General features: G+C 46.4%; 1 protein-coding gene across 12 annotated transcripts in view; it reads right to left on the reverse strand.

Annotated features, from left to right (window-relative positions):
- The window catches only part of KCNQ2 (potassium voltage-gated channel subfamily Q member 2), a 69,647-nt gene that overhangs the window by 11,336 nt on the left and 36,228 nt on the right, over positions 1–22,083 (reverse strand). For 4 of the 12 annotated variants that reach the window (XM_038166350.2, XM_038166347.2, XM_038166348.2 and 1 more), the window contains 4 exons: positions 9,670–9,893; positions 9,127–9,235; positions 8,481–8,612; positions 114–237 (listed from right to left, as the gene is read on the reverse strand). In XM_038166350.2, the coding sequence (XP_038022278.1) occupies positions 114–237; positions 8,481–8,612; positions 9,127–9,235; positions 9,670–9,893 (589 nt within the window). Of the gene's footprint in view, positions 1–113; positions 238–6,013; positions 6,122–8,480; positions 8,613–9,126; positions 9,236–9,669; positions 9,894–14,736; positions 17,047–22,083 lie in introns of those variants that run through there. The other 8 variants (XM_038166356.2, XM_038166355.2, XM_038166352.2 and 5 more) reach the window with 5 other exon arrangements.

A 22,083-nucleotide genomic window follows, 5' to 3' on the forward strand; every position in this document is an offset into this window, starting at 1 on the left:
ACAAACAAACAAAAAAACAGAAAAGCATCCAGAAAAAAAATAAACCAACAACCACAATAATCCCACAACTCATACCATGCCCCCTGATAAGAGCCCCTTTTGCCCCAGTATACCTGTTTTTCAACTTTTCCGAGCCTGCCCATCATGCTGGGGTCTTCGGGCATCTCTCCTTCAGCTGGCCCTTTGGTCCGATCCTTGTCGGTCATGGAGGATCCTCTCCCAACGATCTGGTCAACTCTACCGGGATCAGAAAATCCCCCCGCCCCCGGAAAAGGACTGGAGTCAGTCGGAGGCAGCAGGTGAGGGGGGCTCCGCTTGTCGCGCCTCCAGGGGACAAAGCAACAGCCTCTCTCCCCACTAGCACTCCAAATTACTCACAGACACGCGGTGGCACTGAAGTGTTAATTCAGATGCAAAATTCAGAGCGGTATTAGCGGAGTTTGGAATTATCCATTTCTGTTTATACAGATAAAATCTGGCACATTATGCACAGTAAATTTACCCACTGCAAAGAATTTCTATAACTGGCCTTCTTCCAAATCAATTAAGTTTTTATTTGCACTGAGGCTTTATTATCTTGGGGGAAGATCAAGTTTTCTGTCTAGCATATGTCAATGGGATTCTGTTCAGTGTTTGCAGCAGTTTCCTCTCCTCGATGCAAATGTAAGCGTGTAATTCCTGTGTCCGTGAAAATGAGCCACTTGCCCTAAGACCCAACCAAACAGGCGTGGTGCTAACTGTTTTAGTGGAATTACGTTGTGGCTGAATTTAGCCATAACCCACCACACAGTACCAAACCATTTTCATCTCAATGCTACTGCAATTCACACCTGTATCATTAGACGTTTTCTATTAGCAGGGCTCCAAGCTGCTAATAGCAGAGGATATTCTTGCAACATCAGCAGCTAAAGCTACTGGGCACGATGTGTGGCACCAAGTTATTTACACATTTTACATTTGCAGTTCCTTCTTCCCAGTCTAGAAACACCTGAGCTGATATACAGCTCCCTGTGCAGAGGAAGAAGGAGGGCAGAGCCAGTCTCGAAGCTGGAAGTCAAATTTTTTTGAGGTACCAAATAAATAATTTTCTAGAGAGTAAGCCTTGAGGCTTGATCCCTCCAAAATCCAGGGAGCAACCCAGTTTTGGAATAGCTTGTTAATGACAGCCCAGTTTACAACCCAGTTCTACACCAGGCAAAATTTACTCTTGCATAATGCACCAAAAGTAAGGGTGGCAGGGGAAAAGAAGGGTTAATCAATCTGACTGAAACCAAGTTGAGGTATCTTGAGTGGAAAACTCAAAATGCTTCTTACGCAGTTCTGCCGTGTGGGCCATGGGTCCATGCACCAGTAGAAGGAAAAGGAAGGAGCTGAACACAGACAGACAGGGGAAAATGAACAAACAAAAACCAAGGAAAGGAATGAGACGTGAGGCTATTTCAACACAAGAGCCATCTGTTTTCTTCACATGTGACAGGGACTTAATACATATGTTGGCTGTTGACATAAAGGGACAGATATCAGTGGGTATAGACCAGCGTGGCTCCCTTGGCTTATATTAAAGCGACAGCAGTTTACAGCACCAGAAGGTCTGGCTCAAAGAGATGAAGTGGGTGAGCACATCACACCAAAGACGGAAAATGTAAGCCAACCATTATTTTGGAGTTCAGCTTTGATCCCAGAAGATACTTCATTTGGGCAGGGATGCGACAGAATACTATTAAATTTGAAAAGTCGTGTTTGATCCTTTGCTTAGCAATATAAGCACAGGAGTACAAGGAGCACCAAGTGCTATAATTACAAGTGTGAGGAATATGCATGCCTTATTTCTCTCTTGTAACGGGAGAAGCAAATTATCGACATGTACAGGAACTCCCCACAAGGGATGCAATTACTGACATGACATACAGCACAAGGAATCCTAAGACAATGTTGCTACCATGTAAGCAAAGAGGTATTAAATCGGATACCTCGGGCTACCTTGGTTTGGAATCACAAGTCAAGGCGTGGTACAGCCACTGTACGAACTCCTCTCCTGTATGCACAAGCAAGTAAACTAGTAAAGCAATGAACATGCATTTTAAGAGGCTCAAAGCCTAATCACTACTGAATAATTGGGAAGGCCAAGAAAAATCAGGGTGCTCTGTCACGCCTAGCACAACGCTACCACCAAACCGTGTGCACTAATGAACGTGAGATGTTCTTCAACAGTTGCTGAGTGTAGCAGGGAGGCAGGACAGACTGTTAACAGAGAGGAAAACTGAACATAGCCATGCTACTGGGTATCCTAATAGCAGAAAGAGCCTCTTGCAACCCTGTTTCTAGCCTTGCAGAATTTCAGGAAGGACTTCTGCTCTCCTCCATGTCCTCAAGAGAAGAGCTCTCCGTACTGAGCTCATATGACCCATGTGAAGCACGGTGGGCAAGGTGCACTTCACAGACAGAGGGATTGACAGTATCACATAGAAAAGCACTGACTTCTTCCATCAGAATGGAGACCACTTGCCTGTAGACCTGCTGTGATTTAAAAGCAGGACTGAAGCCCTTCACAGAGCTCACCCATAAAGCGTTGAGAAGCCCTTGCCCTTGTGCCCTTGATAGTAGTGCCTCGGAGAACTCCTCCTGATGGGATCATTCCCTTCCTGGCTATAACACAACCCAGCCCTGAGGGGGTCATCTTGTGCAGCTCTGAGAAACCAGAGCCAGATTTCACCTTGGAGGCAGGGTCTGCACCAAGCACGGTGTGGTGGGCAGCTGGGGGACGCTGGTCTCAGAGCAGAGAGCGGCAGATGAAGGTGACCAAGCCCTTCTCTTGGTGCCTGGGTGGGAGAAACCAGGCTCGAGGTCTCCCACCTCATTGCTCTCCATGGGAGAAGCTAGAAACCAGGGGAGAGTGCTCATACCCTCAGCCAAGTGCAGAGATTTCGTTCGTGCCTCGCCTGATAACAGAGAAGAGAGGAATTTCTCCATGAGCTCACAACCCAGCTGTGCCTATCTGAGCACCACAAAGACACAGCCATCAGCAAAGAGCAGGAGGCCTTTTTAGCCATTATGAAAGAGTCTGGGGTCTTGTCCAAACTGGGCAGCAAAGCTCACAAGATGAAGAAGGGATATCATATTCCACCTTTGCAAGCGGTGAGGAATAGGGCATATTCCTACCGCGTGACAAGGGACCACGAATCTTCCCAGAGAAGCCAAATCCCCCTCCTGCACTACATCTCGTCGGGAGCCTTGCGCCTTCCCAACACTTCTCTGGGATGTGTTGAACACAAACGTGTGGAGGGAAGCCTTCAGCTGGGGCTTTGGAAGATGCCCGTGCTTTTCTCCCTTCATGGCAAAAGAGGATTCAAAGATTTCTGACGAGGCATGACAGCAAGCCATCTGCTGCCTTCGATATGCTCTGCTGGGTCTTAGCTTGGGAGGGGGAGAAAAGCGGGTTGCTCCTTAAAGTGAGCTTTGATATCTTTCCTTCTTTCTCATGATACAAAAAAAATGTAAATTCTTGCATCAGCCACAGTGCAGGTTTTCTCATGCTTCATTATGCTTCATGCTAACAGTACATGCAAAAGGTGTAGTATGTCACCCTCGGGCCAGAAGCAGACATCAAAAGGTCAAACAGCTCAAATGAGATAAAAAATGAATTGTTTGGGGATATATATTCAGTTCTTTTCTGTTTTCTTTATCTTTTATAGTTTGTTACACAATCCAGGCATTGAAGCCAAACCCCCTTCATCCATGTCATGTGACTGGCTACTTACCTCCTCATTTTTCAATAAAGTTTGCTCTAGACGTATTTTGACCATTGTCTCTTTGTCTAAAAGCTCCAGCTGAGGTTGCACCTATTTCAGAGCAGGTCCATGCTACACCAGCAGGCCGGGTGATTTAATCCAAATTCTCTGGGTGCACAGCATGGAGCAAACACCCGCGGCCAAACCACAGCCATGGACATCCAGTAGGGTCCAGCTGCCTTTGCTGGGAGCTATTTGCAGAAATAGTTTGGCTGAACTGAGCCCTCGTCACTAAAGCACCGCAGTGCAATCCATGGGGCTGAGATAGCTCAGGGGACATCACCGGGTTTGGTTTCTCTTCCCTCACTGGGTGTTTTCGTACAATCTGGGCACTATTTGGCTAAAGCAGGGATGTGCAGGCTAAAAAGGAGAGGCTGCTGTAGCCCCTGGGGACCCCACATCACACTGAGACGATGGAGACGATCACAGCAGCTGACCCAGGGTTTTGGGGCTGGGGCTGGGGCTGCTCAGAGCTCTGGGACACATCCATCAGGCGCTTGGAGCACCTCGCAACTCCCACTGGTGTCTGTGGGAGGATGCAGCTGCCTGAAATTAAGGACAGCATCAGTCCTTTAATGGGCTGGAACAGATTTCAGCAGCCTCCTGTACTCTGCTGCCTGCTGGAGCCTCTCAGCCACAGCTCAGGAAAGAAATGGGAAAATTCCTTTAAAAATGGAGCAGTTATAAACCAAATATCTTAATGTCGCAGGAGCCTAGAGGGCAACTGCAACTAGATTTTTAATCCAACAGTCAGTAGTAGAAACAGTAAAAATAAAGGGGAGGGGGGGAAGTCATTAACATTAAACTGATAAAGCAACAGGCTTGGAGTGAATAAAAATAAATATCTCAGCTTGGGACATTTTGGATCTCTTCCCCTAGTATCCATCCATCACCTTTTCTGTGTGCAAGGCACTAGCTTTCACACGGAAACCTTAACTCTGCTGAAGGCTTATGCACACCTAACCTTATAAGTAAATAAAAAAAATAATAATCCATCTGAATCTATATTTTAATTTTAATTTCTAAATGTTGCTACACGTAAGACATTTATTTCATTTTAAAGACCTGTTTGAGGCATCATCATTTGGGGGAAGGAGATTGAAAAAACGCTTTTCTGAAAGCATCTTTTTCCCAAGCCTGAAGCTTGGGGCTTCTGGAAAATTCTCTACTTATTTTATTTAATCTTTGAGCTGGCTGAGTGGGAAAGGTAAGCTTTCAATATTCCTTTTACTCACATTCCTCTAGTGAAGATTAGTCAGAGCCGCTTAAATAAAAATCAAGAGATTTGTCATGTATTAGCTGTTAGGGAGGGCAAGTATATTTAGAAGAAAAAAAAACATAGCTGAGGCTAAGCTTGCTGCATTTAAAATCACCTACTATGTGTACACAGAGAATAACTTTCAGCAAGTATTTATACCTGCCCTGTGATCCAGTGGTCTCGATACACGGTGAAAATGCTGCTCAGCTCTCTGCTGCCCAGACCTGAGAATGCCTCAAAAGGGGTGGCTCAGCTTTGGCATCAGCTTTGGGCACGTTTTATCTAAAATGAGAACTTAATAAGGGCAATAAGAAAATCTCACTGAATGGCTGAGGGCTTTGTTGGACTCCTTTTCTTTTTACATGCAAAACTGGGACCTTTTTCTGAACGTGAGTCTCGTGGTGGTAACTTTTTAATGGCTTTTACCTCCGTGGTCACTAGAGGTGCATCAGCAAAATGAGACCACTGCATTTCTCAGGCACGAAACACTTCATTCTTACTTTGCCCACTGAGATGAACTCATTTCACAGTCCAAAGAACTGCAAGCAGAGCCTCCTTCACTTGCGTGTCGGGCATTTGTTCTTTTGGAAAGTAGATGGTCTCGTTTATATTGGCTTTCTGGGTAAATATTCCACTTTTTTTATTTGAAGATAGTCTGATACAATATGAGATTTTAAAGATAAATTTCACCAGCACCTAGAAGAAGACTGGAAATACTCTAGCTGAAGAAACTGATGGTTATTAATGACAGTATGGATGTCCTTTTTTTTTTTTTTTCCTTTGGCTTGCCTGGTGTGAAAGCTCATTACTGAAAGTAAATCAGAGCACACCCAGAGTAGCGAGCCCTTCTGAGTCACGATTTAGCAAGCTGCGAAGTGATAAATGCCGTCATATAACTGGCATGAAAGGGGTTTGACATTAAGCAAATGAAAAATCCAGAGAAAGCGGCATTTTTGTGAATCCTAACCTAGGCGAGTATTGGGGAGATTCTTTGGAAGAATACATGGGTCCTTTGGTTGGATACTTCTTATGCCGGGGAGTTGAAGGGGGCGGGGGACCCACAATCATATCTATCCTGGCAAAGTAAATAAGAAAAAAGACACCAGCAAAATGCATAATGAAGCAACATGTAGAGAAAAGTTGGTCAGAAAGTTGCAGAAAGAAACAACTGAAAAACAGAACGACAGAGAGAGAAAGAGAGAAATTGAAAATATATTCCGCTGGAAACAGAGATTTCTTTCCTACCACTTGTCGTCGGTGAAAGCCAGAATCTTACCCATCCCGGGGTAAGATTTGGAGGTTTTTGGCACCGCGGAAACATCACTGCTGATTAGGAGACCCCCCGCATCCCAGATATTATAGGTAACATGCTTTACCCTCTGGAATATATTTGCAGCAATATCCCATTGAGATGGTTGGACAAGAAACAACAAATACTCATTCTCCTTTCAGTTACACCGCTAGAGAACACATCCTCAGCTCGTTCAGAAATGCACGAGCCGTTGGGGTCGGCGAGACACGCTGTGGGACCGTGCAACTCAATGAATGGGAGACATCCGTGGCTGGCAAGGTGTCGGGATGAGGCACGAGACGGTGTGAACACAACACTGAAAAGAGCACGTTACAGACACACCACGGTGACAGAGGCATTCATGGTTAGAGGAAAGTGCACGTCGACACGCCAGAAATTTGCTCGGCTGCAGCTTTACTCCGCAGCCCCGGCTGCGGGAGGTCCCAGCTGGCCCCGCAGAGCTGAGCAGGCAGGGAGAGCACAGCGCTTTGGTTGATGAAAGGGAGTAAAAATATACGTTCTCCTCTGAGCTGGCCCCTGACAGCCTCCCTGGGCTCCAGTAGATGGGCACACCACACTTTATCACCAGCTGGTCCTGCCCCAGTGCTGGCCACGGGCACCCCAGGCACACACCTCTCCTACAAGGTGGCCTTTTCCCGTTATACTGGGCTGGTGAGCAGCCAGGGGGTCTGTGCCCATCTCGCTGCCACGATGCAGGCTTCAAAAGGTCAGCCCAAGGGGCTCTGGTCCTGTTACCATCACTGATCTCTTGCTTGGGGGGGACAGGGAGACCACTGAAGCTACCCACTAGCCCCAGATCCCAAATCCAGGTCCTTCACACGTGGCTTTCAAACATCTCCTGGTCCTCCTGACGTCCCTGCAATGGGGTGGGTGGCTGTCCCTGCCTAGTCCTCTCTCTGGGACTTCTGCCTCACAATCCCACTGGTGCAGCTAAGGGGACAATTCAGTTTGGTCTTGCGAAAGCTTCAATTCCTTACTCCAACCTCCCCCAAAAAAAACAACTGACCAAAACACCTTGCCTTTGCAGCACACCACCTCAAAGGGTCAACCAGTGGAGATGCCAACCCCAACAGCTTGCCCCCAGCCGCAGAGGCTGCCTGGAGGCTTCAGGCTGCAGCTTGTTAAAATGAGGAATATCAATCTCTTCCTCCTCCTCTTCCCCCTCCAGATTCAGCTGCACATCGCAGATCCATAATCGTTCAATCTGTACTGAATGAGGGTGAGAGGCTCAAAGAGAGGAAATTCTCCGCGATATTTTAGTCTGAATCACAAGGGAGAATTTACCTTCTGGCAACAGGGCTGGCAATGGGAAACGCATGCATGGTGTGCAGCAACACCGAGGAAGTTGCCTCCACTGCCTGAACATTGAAAGCAGCAACATTAAAATGGTCTCTGAGAGACTAGGAGGAGAAGAAAGATTCCTCTTTTGCATATGACAAATATCCAATTCTTGGGGTACACATTTGCATACCTAAAAACATTTATTTTTTGCACATTTTCAAGGACCTAAATGGGCTGGAAATTAAAGGAAAACCTCCCCAACGACTTCCAGGGGAAGCTCGGCTGCTGCAGCCATCAAGGGAAATACTTTTGTTATCCAAGTGTAAAAGTAAATGGTGAACTATTTTGATCGCAGACAGCCCGAGGCCAAGCCCTGCCTCCTGTTCTGGGTGTCCTTGTGCTCAGCAGAGCTGGAGCTCCTTCTGCTGAGCTGACACAGCTCGGGGTGCTGGGACCTGGGGTTTGGTCCTCAACACAGGACATCAGGGCCATGGGAGCGGTGGTTGGATGAAACTCCTAAAGTAAAGCCTGCAGGGGGATGAGCTGTAAATGCTGTGGGTTTTGGAAGAGGGAGAAACCTTGCTACGAGCTATCAGGGCTGTCCTGGGGTGGGCAACAAGGCAGTTTTATTGGTATAACCCCAGTGCTTGCTCTGTGTGCTCTCCCTGTCCTGCTCATCCCCGCGGGTCTCAGCCACGAGCAGCGATGTTTCCTCTAGGCTCCCTCTTAGGAAGAAAATAATTCAGTTTTAGCTGCAAAGGAAAGTGTCTCTCCCATGGCAACATCCCCGCGGCGAACAAAAAAGCAGGGAAAAAGTGAAGCAAGCAGAGGGGTCTCTTGCCTGGACTGAAGGTTTTTAATCCGGGAGAGCATGTCCAGGTGACCGGCCGAGTACTGCTCGATGACGTCCATCACGTCGTAGGGCCGAAGGCTCTCCTTAAATTTGCGCTTGGAGACGAGGAATCGCATAATGCTGCAGGAGAGGGAGAAAAAAAGGGGAAATCAAGTCCCTGGGCTGGAGCCTGGCCTGTGCAGTGGGAAATGAAAAAAACAACGCATGAAGGTGAGGGAAACTGGAATGAATCCCAGCCCTGCAAGCTTGGGGGAGGATGCAGCAAGAGGAGAGGGGATGGGGCTCGTAGCTGAAGTCCTGTCCGCGCCAGGGGACACCGATGCCCTCCAGACTATCAGCTGTGCAGGTCTCCTCTCTGCGCCACTTTTATAAATGTCAGCATTAAATCTCAGAGCTAGTGAGAACGATCGCTTGGATGCATCCCTGCAGGGGATTTTCCTGTTTCTGCATTTATTCCTTCCCTCAGCAAAAATTGCCCTTTCTGGCAGAATTTTCTGTAAAGGAGGGCAGGCCACCCAGGGGAAAAACAGCCTGCAGCACAGGCATTTCAGCATTTGCCATCTCTGCATGGACTTTACATTTCTTTTTCTTTTCCTATCATATCTTTTTCTGGACCATTTTCTCCCTCTCTTACCACACTGCCCTGATGCTGACTTTCAGTCCCGGCGTTAAATCTTCGGTCACAAACTCACAGTTGCAGCTTTTGTTCTCGTCGGGAATATCTTCTCCAGGGAGGCTTGCTTCTGGGTTGGGGAAAAGTAGGAATAAAAGACAGCGTGTTACTATTCCCCCACGCCAGGCAAGGAAGGGGAAACTGGGTTGCAAACAGCAACCCTGGAGGAAGCACCGAGAGATCTTTGCTGAGCATCCCAGTGAGAGCATCCCCAGCCACACTAAGGTGACATCCAGCAATGCAGGACCCATCCACCTCTAGATGCTTGACCCTTCCTCCTTCCTCAGCCCTATATAAATATAAAATTACCATGGATGTCAGCAAGGGGTTTCCTCTCTCACTATAATCCTGTACCCCGGCTAAAGGGCTGGAAGGGGTCACAGACATATTTAAGCACCCCAGGTTGCAGCTCTGCCCTTCCTAGATGGTGAAAAGAGTGTCAGTGTTACCCATGGGTTTTAAGGTCCCACAGGACCCCAAGCCCACACCTTCCCAAGCCCCCACCTTCTGAGTTTTGCCGGGACGCAGCTCCCTTGATGCGGAAAGCTTGCCGGGCTCGGCTGCGGTCTCCAAAACTCCAGCTCTTGGGCACCTTGCTGGGGCTGTCCTCGATGCTCTGGTCAGCGCTGGGGGACCTCCGGATGCCCTGAGCCTGTGGAGAGCCTTTCCCTTTGGTGCCAGCACCGCGGGGACTGGAGAAGACACGATCTTTCAAACTGACCTTCTGACTGTTCAGAGAAACACGTTGAAACAAAGACAAAAAGGAGACAGCAGGAGGAGTCATTCTGGAAACCACGCAGTCCTTCCCCACCAGCCATTAGAAACCAAGAGCACTTCCAAGCAGCAGTGAGATGTAGCTTTGCTGTTGGCTTTTCTTTCTTTCTTTTTTTTTTAAGATATATATTTATTTTATTTATTATTTTTTTTAAGCGTTGTAGAAATGTTTCCGCCATAATGAGTGAAATGGGAATGATTATTAAGAGAGAAAAAATAATGAGGACTTGAACAGAAGCCCCTCGTGGGATGCCAGGGCTGGCGGGACAGAATGACGTTAAACGATGAAGTTATGAGTCCTTAAATCACTGATCGGCTCCGATCATGAGCGAGGAAGCTTTTCTTTCACAACTGCCTTCCAAAACCCTACATCTGATAAGAAAATACCAATAAAAAAGCCTTTACCTTAGATATTTAACTTTACTTGGAAATACTTTATTTCTGGTGCTCAAACCTGTCCTTCCCCCTTCATTTACCCTTGTCCTTCCGCCCTCCTAAAATATGATCTGCCCCTTTTAGATCTTCCAAAGAGCATTTTTCCAGTCATATATTTAAATACTTCAATATGAACACTTAAATGCACAACTCCTTTATATCCTATAAAGATTCCATCTCAAAGCCAACTACCACCTAGCTGCAGGTCTGCTACAGGCTCCATAAATATGCAAAGCAGAATTTTACAGCTTCAAAATACGGCAATTTATTGATGTTTTTCTATTCGAATCCAATTTCCTTAATAATGCGTAATAATGGTTTGAAAAGAAGGTCACTGAGAAACCGTCAGCTGAGCCAGCTTTAATTATTTTCCAAATTCTGAAATTTGTAAATAAAAACTTCCATCCGAATGACGATGACAAATTTTCACACCAAAATTGCAAACCAAAAAGCTCGTGTGAATCTTTAGGAAAGGGCCAGCTTCTGAGAGACAGCCCCGGGGGAACCCAACTGCAAAGGGTTCTGGACAATTTGATATTCTCTGAATAGAGACTGATAATTAAAATCTACGAATATAGGTTTGACAACCGGTGCAAGGCACTTGTGCGTGGAGCTAAGATTTTGTAAACAGGTGACTCAAAACGGAGCAAACCCAAGGATTTCATTTCCAATACCCTGCACCATTGCAGCAGCCTCTTATCCTGCTGCTGCACACGCTCCGCCTCAGTTTGCAGGCACAACACTGCTGGAATTTTGATTTCCATGTTGGCTTTCCAGGTCACCAACCAAAGGCCTGTTTTTTTTTCTGTCTCTCGGCAATGCCACCTTAAAACTCAGAAGCAAATGCTCCTCCTTTGCTTTCAAACCCAGCACGAGATTCCTCAACCAGAACTTTGCTGCTGCTGTTTGAAGCAAAGCAAACTGCAGCTCCCTTCTCCCAGCTGCATCAGCTGCGCTGACAGCACCAGACATTTGTTTTTGTCAGGAGAGGAAGAAGGCGTGACTTGAAGACACACGGGGGGCAGATTTGTTGAGTAAGAAGGTGCTATTTTTACAAAGTCACTTCACATTGTGAGACACGGAACATTTACACGGGCAGCAAGGTGCTTAGGCAGCATTTACTGGCATTGCCCAGTGCAGGACAGGGCTGCCTCTGACCATTGGCTGGGCAACAACTGCAGGCCGAAGGATGCAGATAAAATCTGCTCGTGATCAAGTTTTGAGAAGAAAAGGAAAAGTAGAAAAATGCATCCAATTAACAATGCATTTTTAATTCGGTGAAACTGCAGAGACAGGTGCTGGAGATTTAATTTCCACCTGCAAAGTGCATCTGAAAGCCAGGGGCCAGCAGACATTCAGCACAGCTGAAAATCAGACGGGAGGCACAAATCCGTACAGGAATCCAGGAGCAGGCATGTGCCCAAATACCTTTCTGGATGTGAGCTTTGGGCCCTGATGCTACCAACAGCACCATACACAGCAACCAAATGTTGAAAAGCAATTCTTTCTCTGCGTTTCCTGGGTAAGAAGCCAGATTGAGGTTTTATTTGTCATTTCATCCTAAGTAGGCCATTTGGATTTTTTTTCTTGATTTTAGTTAATTAAAAAAAATAATAATATTCTGGAATCTACTGTATTTCAGTAGCATTAATGCACTGAATTATCCAGCCTTTTTTAAAATAAGTTTTACACCAAAAAAAATTGCAAAACAAGAACATTCAGAATTCAAAACAATCTCTTTGTGCCTCATCCCTGTTGCTCCCATCACCAATTTCAGCACGAACCCAGTTGCCTATCACTGAGTAAAGCAGGGCCTTTGCTTTGGGGCCCTTTCCATTTCCACAGTAAACGTGCTGCAGATGACTGCAAGACCCACAAAAGGCCAAAAAGAAAGCACTGAGCTCAGGGAGGAATCTGAGGGAAGGGTTTCAAGCCTGATAGCACAAGTGCAATACTTTTATATTTTAAAAATTCTCGTAGAAATCTGATGAACAATTAGGGTCTGGGTGGGTTTTGTTGCTGAGCACTCACTCCTCAGACAAAAACCCAACACCTGATGGAACTCTGGTGTTTCAACAAGGACGACATGAGACGATATGAACAATTCACTGAAGTTTTCCTTCTGCCATGCAATTCTCTCACTGGAAACGACACCTGGAATTCGCATGCAAGCCCAATCCCTGCAGAGGGGGATGCTGTTGGGGTCTGCAGGAGCTGGCGGGCAAGAGTCCAAAAGAAACAAATACATACAGAGAGATGTGTGTTGTCAGCTAATCCAAGATCATGTTCTCGTTTAACCAGAAAGTCATGCAGAGTGACACAGAGCGTGCCAGAGAAGTGGTTTAGGTGTCACTCAATGGGAAATGGACTTGGGATCAGTGGACATCATATGTGTGGGTGACATGAACACGAGGAGAGCGGTAATCCAGCCACACACAACACGAATCAAAGCTTGCAGTCATGATGGTGAGAGCAGCGTGGGCACACTGCTCGCACCTTGCTCGTTCCAGGGGGAAGGGAAGGGAAAATAAACACTGGCTTTGTAATCAGAGATTATGGGAAGCCGTAACAGCGTAATAGGATGTGCTTTGCTTCCTGGATCTTTGTAACTACTTTAAGTTGGCAGCTATTAAAAATGTTTCCGGTCTGACTTCAGGGAAGGTTCACAAGACTTTCAGATCTTGGCTTGAATTTACAAAGGATGCAAGAAGCTGAATTGACTTTTTTTTTTTTTTTTTCCTGTGGCTAGGCAGAAAACCGAGAGCCCCCAAGGGAGGAGCATGTAAGGACTGATCCCTATCCCCAGCACTTGACAGAAGGGTGCTCACTGCTTTAGTGGCCCAGCACTCAGCAGGAAAATGCATGAAAATTAACCTTTAAATGAGCTGCCACCCAGCCTCCTTAGGATGCTGGGGGCTTGAGCTCTTGTCTGAGCCCCTCTGCTACAGGGGTTCATTCCATACTCCTCCATGGTATTAAACCAGCACTTTTTAAAATATGGACTATAATATTGGCAGAAATTTTGGATCAATGAAAATAATCACCTGTAACTTCTTGCCATTGATTTTAAACTACGCTTGAGCAATTGCTTCATTCTCTTCTTTCATTTTGTAGGCCAAACTGACTTAGGCTGTCATGGCTCAGATCCACCTCAGCCAGTAAAAGTGTTTCTTCTGAAAAGCTATGGCCAGGAGAAGCAGGTTATCTCTTGCTGGGAAATGAGGCTGTTATTCCATCCGGAGCTTGTGCTGAGCTCATGGCGCATGAGAACAGCTTGTTAAAACCAGGCAGGAGAGCCAGGAGTGAATGATAGCCTTTATGAATCACTGGGCAGAAAGCAATTACTGGGGACATTAAGGCAAGGAAAGTATGTCTGTGTGTGCAAGGCTCGCCATGGCTAGAGCAGAAATCACCAGAGGACCAGGCTCAAGCCTGATTTACCTCCAGTGATTTCAGAAAAGCCATTGTGAAGGTGAACTCAGCCCTGCAAATGCAGCTGCTAGAAACAGAACAACCTGGGCATAAGAAAAACAAAAAGAAAATTCAGCCAATGATCAATGTCATGGTGAGTAATCCTCTTCTCTTCCTCACAACCGTGGTGTTAGGCTTGGGTTGAAGGAGGTCACTGAAATCACAGCTGGAAAGACTGGCACTGTCCCTGAAGCCACCACCTAAGCCTGGCCAGATGTGGGACCTTGGGCAAGCAAAGGGACACCAGATCCAAACACATCATTAATGCTGGTCTTTGGTATTTTGCAGCATTTCTGTTATGTTCTCATCCCGCTCTTCCTAACACAGGGAGGTTTTTTGGTTTGGGTTGGGTTTTCTTTTTATTTTCCCAAACTGATGTTGGGCACTGTCAAAACCCACACTGCACATGTCCTGCGTCTTCCAGCAGCCTTTAGCTATTTGCCAGCTCAACCAGAGCATAGAAAAACAGCTAGATTAAGTCTTCAAGCTTGGATGATTATTTCTTAAACAAGACTTTAAGAAATGCTGCACCCAGACCTGCAGGCCAGTCAAGGGCTCTGCAAACACCTTTCCTAAGCTGCTCTGTGTGCCATTTCCTCCTGCTATCAGGTTCAAAAGTCTCTTACAAAGCAGAACATGATAGACTTACTAATCTGGCTTGGTATAGTTACACTGGTGTCTAAAAAATGCACGCATTATTGTGTTTATTGACCAGAGATCATTGGTTTAGTACATTACGAAACCATGGCTCCTAAAAAGTTCTCTATTAATTTACCTCCAATGAGTTTTCAATGATTGCCTCATTGTTCACTGTGATTTCATTATATGCATCCGAGATGAAGGCTCCTTAGCACTCAGCCTTAGATGCATTGATGTGCTGGCATCTGCCCCTAAGAGTCTGTGCAGTGGCTGACTGCAGGCAGGTAGCCCAGGGGTCCAGGAAATCCAGATATTTCAATTATTTTTATGTCCTTCTAGGGTTGACCCACAGTTTTACTAATGCACAGAGTGTACAACACTATATTCACGATGCAAGTAACAAAGATGCCCTTGTAGCTACTCTAAAATTAAAGACTCCTTTGCAGCATGAAGCACATTCCATATTCCCCCTTTGCAAGGTCTCCAATGGACTAAGACGATCTTGAGATAATAATTTGTTTCATCCTCCCTTTCCCTCACAGAACTCAAGATGGAGGAGATGAAATGAGGACCACAGCAGGAAGGAATTCAGTAGAACATAGGAAAAATATACTGGCTTTACCAATTAAAAATTCATGCCTAGAAAGACATGCAAGGAAGACATTAAGATCAGAGTGGCTGATTTTCCAGAAAACAGAACTGGACACGGACAGGTGAGAGGAGAGCATTACAAACATCACTGCTTGTCTTAAACTCTGCCCAAACCAACCTCAGTGCTAAGCAATGAAAGGAGCCTTTCTGTGGGAGGAGTCCCTGCCCGCATTACATTTCATCCTCCAAGGATAAAACAACCTCACCTGGCAAATGGAAACACTACAGAGCGTGTGATAAACTTTCCAACTAGGCTATTAAACAAATCTTTGCTTTTTGGAAATGTATTGAAATGTTGTCCATGCAACCGATAATTACCCAATATTTAAACCAGTCCTTTCAAGGATGAATTTCAAGGAGTGCTAAAGTACCATCAAAACACCTAGCAAGAGGCTAACTCAAAGATTCAGGCTATTTATCCAGGTACAGTAGAATTTCCTATCAGAAACCTGCCATCATGACTATCAAACAAGAACTGCTGTCATAAAATCTAGGTCATGCCCCCTGACTCTTTGTTACCCACTCAGAGATGGGATTTACCACGCTACTTCTGAGCTTCTGGTACACACAAGTCTCAGATATGAGCCTTAGCCTCTAGTCTGACAGGTAATAAAAGTAACCAGCAAGGGAAAAAAAAATAGCAAGGAAGGAAAAGATATAAGTTGGAACAATTAATGGAGAAAATCAGAGATACATTTTTTTATTTTTTTTTTTTAATATAACTGTAGTTTATCGGCTTTCTGACGGAGACAGAGACTGGTGATTTTGAGAATTAAAATGGACTCCAAGAAAGAGCATGCAAAAATCCAGTTTCACAAACATGCTGCATCACTCAGTGCCCTGCCCCTCCTGGGCTTTCACCTGCCTGGCCTGGGGGGAAGAGCTGATGGGGTTCACCTGCCAGCATTCAAAGCATGCAAACTCTGGGCATTGGTAGTTGAAGAAGGTGCATGTCTGCTGCCGAAAAGCAATGTCTGGGGCAGGGGAAGATTCTTCCAGTGCAGGCACGAAAGTAGATATCTTTATACACAAGGAAAATAACACATGTATCTGTGTGCCCTCGTGGTGATCAGATGGGTGCGCTAAGGGATGCTCCCTGGGAATTCTCTGAAGCCACCTAGCAATTGCCGACTTGATGGAAAAGATGAAAACGCGGCTGGTACAAAATGTTCTGCTCTAGCTGTCTGTTCCCCACTGGATCTAGAAACAGACCCATTCACAAGGCCAATGTCAAGGCTAAGGAGAACCCGTATCCCCTACGTCTGGTGGGACAGGCTAAGATTAGTCCTTCTCTAGCTGCGTAGTAGAGGTGCTAGATAGGCAAGCCGTGGCTTCTAAAGGCCACACGACTAGGAAAGGTCAATTTGCAGTGTTCAGAGAGCCAAAGGGATGGTGATTGAGTGGAGGGGGGAAGCTGGCATTTCTCGTGCTACTAACTTCGTATTGCTGTGCAGTGCAATTCAATTTGCAGGGATTCTCTGGACCCTGAGGAGGGATGGAGTGATGGGGAGGAAGGGGTCTTGATTTAAAAAAACAAAAAGATTACTATTTTTTTTAATTTTCCATCATTTGTTAAACTTTGTTTCCTTGCCTCCTTTGTTGCTGAACAGTCACTGGCTTGCTAGCCCAGACCAAATTCCCCATCCTCATCTCTGTGATTCAACGAGTTCTGCATGATAAGCAGACAAGGACGCCGCTAATTTCGGAGCGGGCAATGGGGAGGCTCTTTCGCTTTTATTTTACTCATCTAGTACCTCTATTAAGCAGAGAAGTGATCAGAACGGGTGGTAGCAGGGTAGAGGGAGAATGAGCCGTGCAGCTTTTGATTAGTTCCGTGCGACGCATTTCCCGTGGTACCTAGAGTTTCCTGAGCAGCATCCGCAAAGTGACTCCCTGCACGGTTTGCTTTTACTGGAAATGAGGGGAGAGTAAAAATTAGACCTGGAAGCAAATGCCAGACAGGAAACTTTTGATTACTGACTCTAGGTTTAAAAGACAGCTGACTTGAGGGCCACGTTCATGACAGGATTTTTATGCTTGAGCATTAAATTTAAAAAAAAAGTAATTAAGGTGGTGTCTGAAACTTGTCTTGCTGTGGTCAATAAATGTCGTTATTAGAAATGACACATCCTGCTTTGAATTGGTGGCATCAGTTCATCTACAATTGAATGAGTCCTACAGGAAGACAATTTCCAACTGCATTGGGAACAAAAAGTATGTTCTTCTTCCTCTAAATGGATAAAAAAAGATCATATTTTAATTTTCTGGAGTATGGTGAGCCGAAAATTTAATTTGTATTCTCCAGCAACACCTGAAATGGTTGAATTTATTCTTAAAAAAAATTAAAAAATAAAAAAATCTCACCAAGTGAGCTAGTTAATCTCTGAATTATTTGCACTACTCATAAAGGTAATAGCATTACATTAAGCCTGGCATTAAAAAAAAATCCATATAAAAAAATGGAGTGTGGTGCAGTCCTTTACAGGAAGGCATTTGAACATCAGCGTTCACATGCTTGGTTTTCGTTGTGTTTGTCCAATGGCCCCTAACACTTTTGGGGTGATTCAGGCTTTGTGGACATCCCACCACGGCTCCGTGAGCCCTGCCCAGAGATTGCCACCCATGAGGGTTCTCCAGGCCATGGAGCAGCCCTCTGCCTGTGGCAGGGTGATGGGGTGGCCCCAATTCACCCCCTGGGGCACCAGCACGCAGCTGCCCACCAGCGTTCCCTGCTGAATTCACAGGCAGACTGAAAAGGATGAAAGGGCACAAAAACCCAGTCTCGTTTTCAGCTCGAATTCAGCAGTCGGAAGAGCTCGTGGGCATGCACAGAAGGAATTTGTAGAAATTCCTACTGCTTCGTGCTAGGTGCAAGCTCGGGCGATGCCACTCTCCCCTTCCCGGGCGCTCCTCGGGTGCTCAGAGCAGGACCCCACGTCCCCAGGACTGGTGGCACTACTGGGGCTGTCCTGGAGCTGGGGTCCGGGCATCGCAGCATGGGGTGAGATATTGAACATGCAGAGCCCAGGGGGGATGGATGGGTTCCCCGGGCTCCCCGCCTCCTCTGCGGTCCCTACAGAAAGATGCAGTCCCTTCCGTGCAAATAATCCGCTCCCCTAAAGGCAACTGATTATTTCCAGATTACTGTCAGTCCCAGCATGAGTCTCTGACACCGGTTTAATGGGTTAAAAGGCCAAACACCAACCCAAGCTAACACAGCCCTGCGGGCTCCTAGGGTTGACACCGGCTCCCACAGGCAGCAGGGGTTGGTGCCACCCCAGGCTGGGGGAGCAGGGGCCCAATGAGCCAACCAAAGGCATCCTCCAGTGCGTACAAAAGCCTTAATCACACCCCTGAGCAGAGCTTTTAGTGTCGTGTGTATCTCAGACAGACATATACATACACTGATATAGAGAGATATACGCACAGATATACATACACATTACAAAGTAGCCCAGTCCAGCATTCACCCAAAATAACAGCCAAGGTCTTGCTGGGTTCATTAGGGTCGAGGACAAACCACAGCTGAGGACAACCTTTTAAAGAGGTTCCTCTCATTACCTCTAGAGCTTAACTCATGCTGGACAAAGTAATCTGACTTTTAGCTTCCTAGTTCCTCCTTATGTTTCTTTTTTTTTTTTTTTTTTTTTTTTTTCTGATATGAATGCATTACTGTGATCATCTGGTTCGTTAATTTTTAGCTTTTTGCCCAGTCATATTTTGGAAAACACAAGAGGAACAAATCTGGTTGTGGCTGCCTTCAGATGTGTACCAAACCATCTGGGAAGGAGCATCTGGAGCGCACATTTCATACAGGAGCCTCCGTAGCCCTGGCTAACCATCCGTTTGCCTTTTTGACATTACAATCAGAAGACAAAATAAACAGAGACAAGATGCCACAGTAAATTTTCAGCCCGATTAGCATACGAGTAACCAAAACCCCGTCAGCCTCTCCGAATTGCTCACTTTGTGCAGCAGGCGGCTGCTCCTCCCGGCCGATGCACAGCACCGGGTGGATGCGGCGCCCAAAGCGATTGCTAATAGAAGAGTTTCTGTAAGCAGTTTTAAAAAGTGGGAGGAAAATAGAAAGGGCGAAAGGGTCTGTAGCAAAAGGCCAGCATCTTTTCTGATCATGGCAGCCTGGGCTCCACGTCATGGGAGCTGAGCTCCTGTCCCCCCAGAGCAGCCCAGCATTTGGTCAGAGATGGATGCAGACAAGCTCACGGAGGGAAACAAAAGAGAGATGACAGAGAAAGGTCAGAACCTGTCTCCCAGCCAGGCTGCCCCAGTGTACGCCAAGACCCAACCAAAGGCCACCCGAGTCATTCCAGGTGACCCCGAGCCTCCGCTATGCTAACCCGGTCACCTCCCGGTGTCCTCCCAGCCCAGGCAGCAGCTCTCCCAGTGCTGCCTCGACAGAAATCAGCACAGCCACAGCAGCACTGGAGTCAGAGGGCAGCATCGTTGCTGACGCACAGGCAAGACCCCATGGGCTGGAAGGGCACTGTGGATGCTCCTGAACCCGGCAAGGCAATGCTTGTTCTGCACAGTGTGTTCCCACGAGCCAGGCCAGCATCTCTGCTCTGACTTCAAATATAGTAAGAAGCAGCACAGCAGAAAAGCCATTTCTGTTCTGTTTGCTGTAAGGACTTTGCAGGGTGTCTGTTGTGGATATAGGAAATCAGCCACTCCCTACACACAGGGACAATCAGAGCAAAATGCAGCTATGCCTAGATGAGAGAATATACATTTCACCACTGCAGTGAAATGGAAAGTGGTAAATCCTTCACTGGCCAAAGCAGTAACAACACGGTGCTGGGGTCTGCTAGCAGAGATGATTCAACCCGAGGAGTTTCCTACATGAAAAGGTCACCACATAAAACAGACCACGGATGGGTGATACCCTGTCGGGTGGGCTGGCAAAGGGGATGAGTTTTCTTGTGTCAGGATGACACACTGAGCATCACTGTGAGGCTGCTGAAAATCAAAGTGTGGGGGACTGTAAGAGATTCAGAGATTTTTATTCAGGAAAATAGCTGGCCTGGGGCCCCTCTTTATATAGGGACATCCGTGCAAAATGCCTTCCTGAGGTCTGAGACATTATCAGAAAGAAAAGGGCAGCGGGAGCAGGTAGAAGAGATTTTGTCCTAATGAAACAAGAAGGAAAGAGCTTTGGCTTTGCTCTGTCAGCTGAGCTGAACAGTCTGGAAAGTCCTCTGTGGTCACATATACGGCAGCCACAGACCTCAGCTTAAGCACTCCTGGATTCAGGTTTAGCTTTTACAAGGGAGGGCAACAGCACCATCGGTGTCACCAGAGACAAATACAGGAGCAGGAAAGCAGTGTTTGGATATTACCCTGATGAAGAAGCTATACATAGTAAGAAATACTCTGAAAAAGGGCAGTGAAAGGTTATTTTTACTTCTTCCTGCGACAGAAGATTAAGAAAGCAATTTTGAAATTGAACAGGAAAAACCTGCAACTTCTGTGAAGAAATATTCTGTCTAACCTATTGTACTCAGTGCTGAAAATGAACCCTGCGAGATGGAGCAGAGCTAAAAAGGGAAATACCCGCAGAAGTAAGACCAGTGCCTGTGACTGCAGGGACGCAGGCTGGTGTGACCCTATGAGGGACCATCCGTCCTCAGATTTCTCCAGCTATGGAGCTGATTGGGTTGAAGAGAGATTTCTTCTCGCTGCAGTCATGTGGCTGCGAGGAACATGGATTTACCCTTTGATGCAGCCAGTGTACGCGCTGGCTGAGATGGGGCAGCGAAGCAGCCAGGGCCTGGGGTTAAAATTCTGTCCCTCCTGATGCCAAGGGCAGGTGGCCGAGATTTCAGCCTTGCTCTGCTCCCAGAGAGCACTGCCCTGTTTTAATAAAGCTGGATGGAGGCTGCCTTCACTCTCACTGCACTAGCAGATACCCCAAATAAGAACAAAAAATAAATAAAAATTCTGGCTGGTTGAAACATGATCTTGGTGATTTGATTTACTTGGCAGGGAGTGGATGGAGTGCTATGGAGGTTCTGCTTGCAAAGAAAAGCTCAAATGAAAGACAGAAAAAAAAAAAGAATAGGGGGTGGGGAAGGAAGGGAAGAAGGAGGAAAACAAAGAAGGAAAGATGAAATTTCTTTCCTTTAGTTGGCACTGTATCTGCCCAGACATCTTTGGTTGGATTTTGTGCTAGGAAAAAAAAAAATTAGTTTCTGTCCTCTGATAAGCTAAAATGCACAGCAGAAAGTTACATCTGCAAAATGCCAGGTTGTAGTTATGCTTCTGAAAAACATGTCTGCAATATCTTCTGCAATATTTAAGCTGTTAGCTAAGTTCTGAGATATGAGATGGAAAATCTGAAAGTCAAGCAGATGACCTCCACAGATCATCAGTTTTGTGTCTTGTTTCCTAAGGGGAAAAAAAAAAAAAAAAAAAAAAAAAAAAAAAAAAAAAAAAAAGGAGATTCAATCCCAGAATTACTTCTTGAAAGAAGTGGGAAAATAGAGGAAAACTTCCAGAATTAAATAGTTCTAACAGGACAAAAAGTATCCCAAAAGTATCCCAAACACCTGACCCATTGCTTTCCCTGGGACATGTGAATAGCCAAAGCTCTCCCTGAGGTCAGATTTGTGGCTGCCCTGGGAAGGTGCTCGCCACATCTCGGAGGCGCCCAGACGAGCACTCTCTGCACGTGGACTCAAAGACAGGGCAGGGGCTGTGCTTCACCCGCAGGGTGGGAGGCCAAAGGGACATGCAGAGCAGCGTGTCTCTGCCACCCAACGTGGTGCTGTGTCACAGAGCCCTTCTGTGCCCTGCAGCCAGAGGCATTCAGGAGCTGCCAGCTCGGCGGTGATGGCTTTGTGCTCCCACATCCCCACTACACCAGGCGAGGACACAGGCAAGGCATCACCCGCTCCCTGAGCCTGCTTTAAACCGTTTCAGAAAAGAAAG

Source organism: Anas platyrhynchos, chromosome 21, assembly GCF_047663525.1.
Source record: "Anas platyrhynchos isolate ZD024472 breed Pekin duck chromosome 21, IASCAAS_PekinDuck_T2T, whole genome shotgun sequence".
In the NCBI taxonomy this organism is placed as follows: domain Eukaryota; kingdom Metazoa; phylum Chordata; class Aves; order Anseriformes; family Anatidae; genus Anas; species Anas platyrhynchos.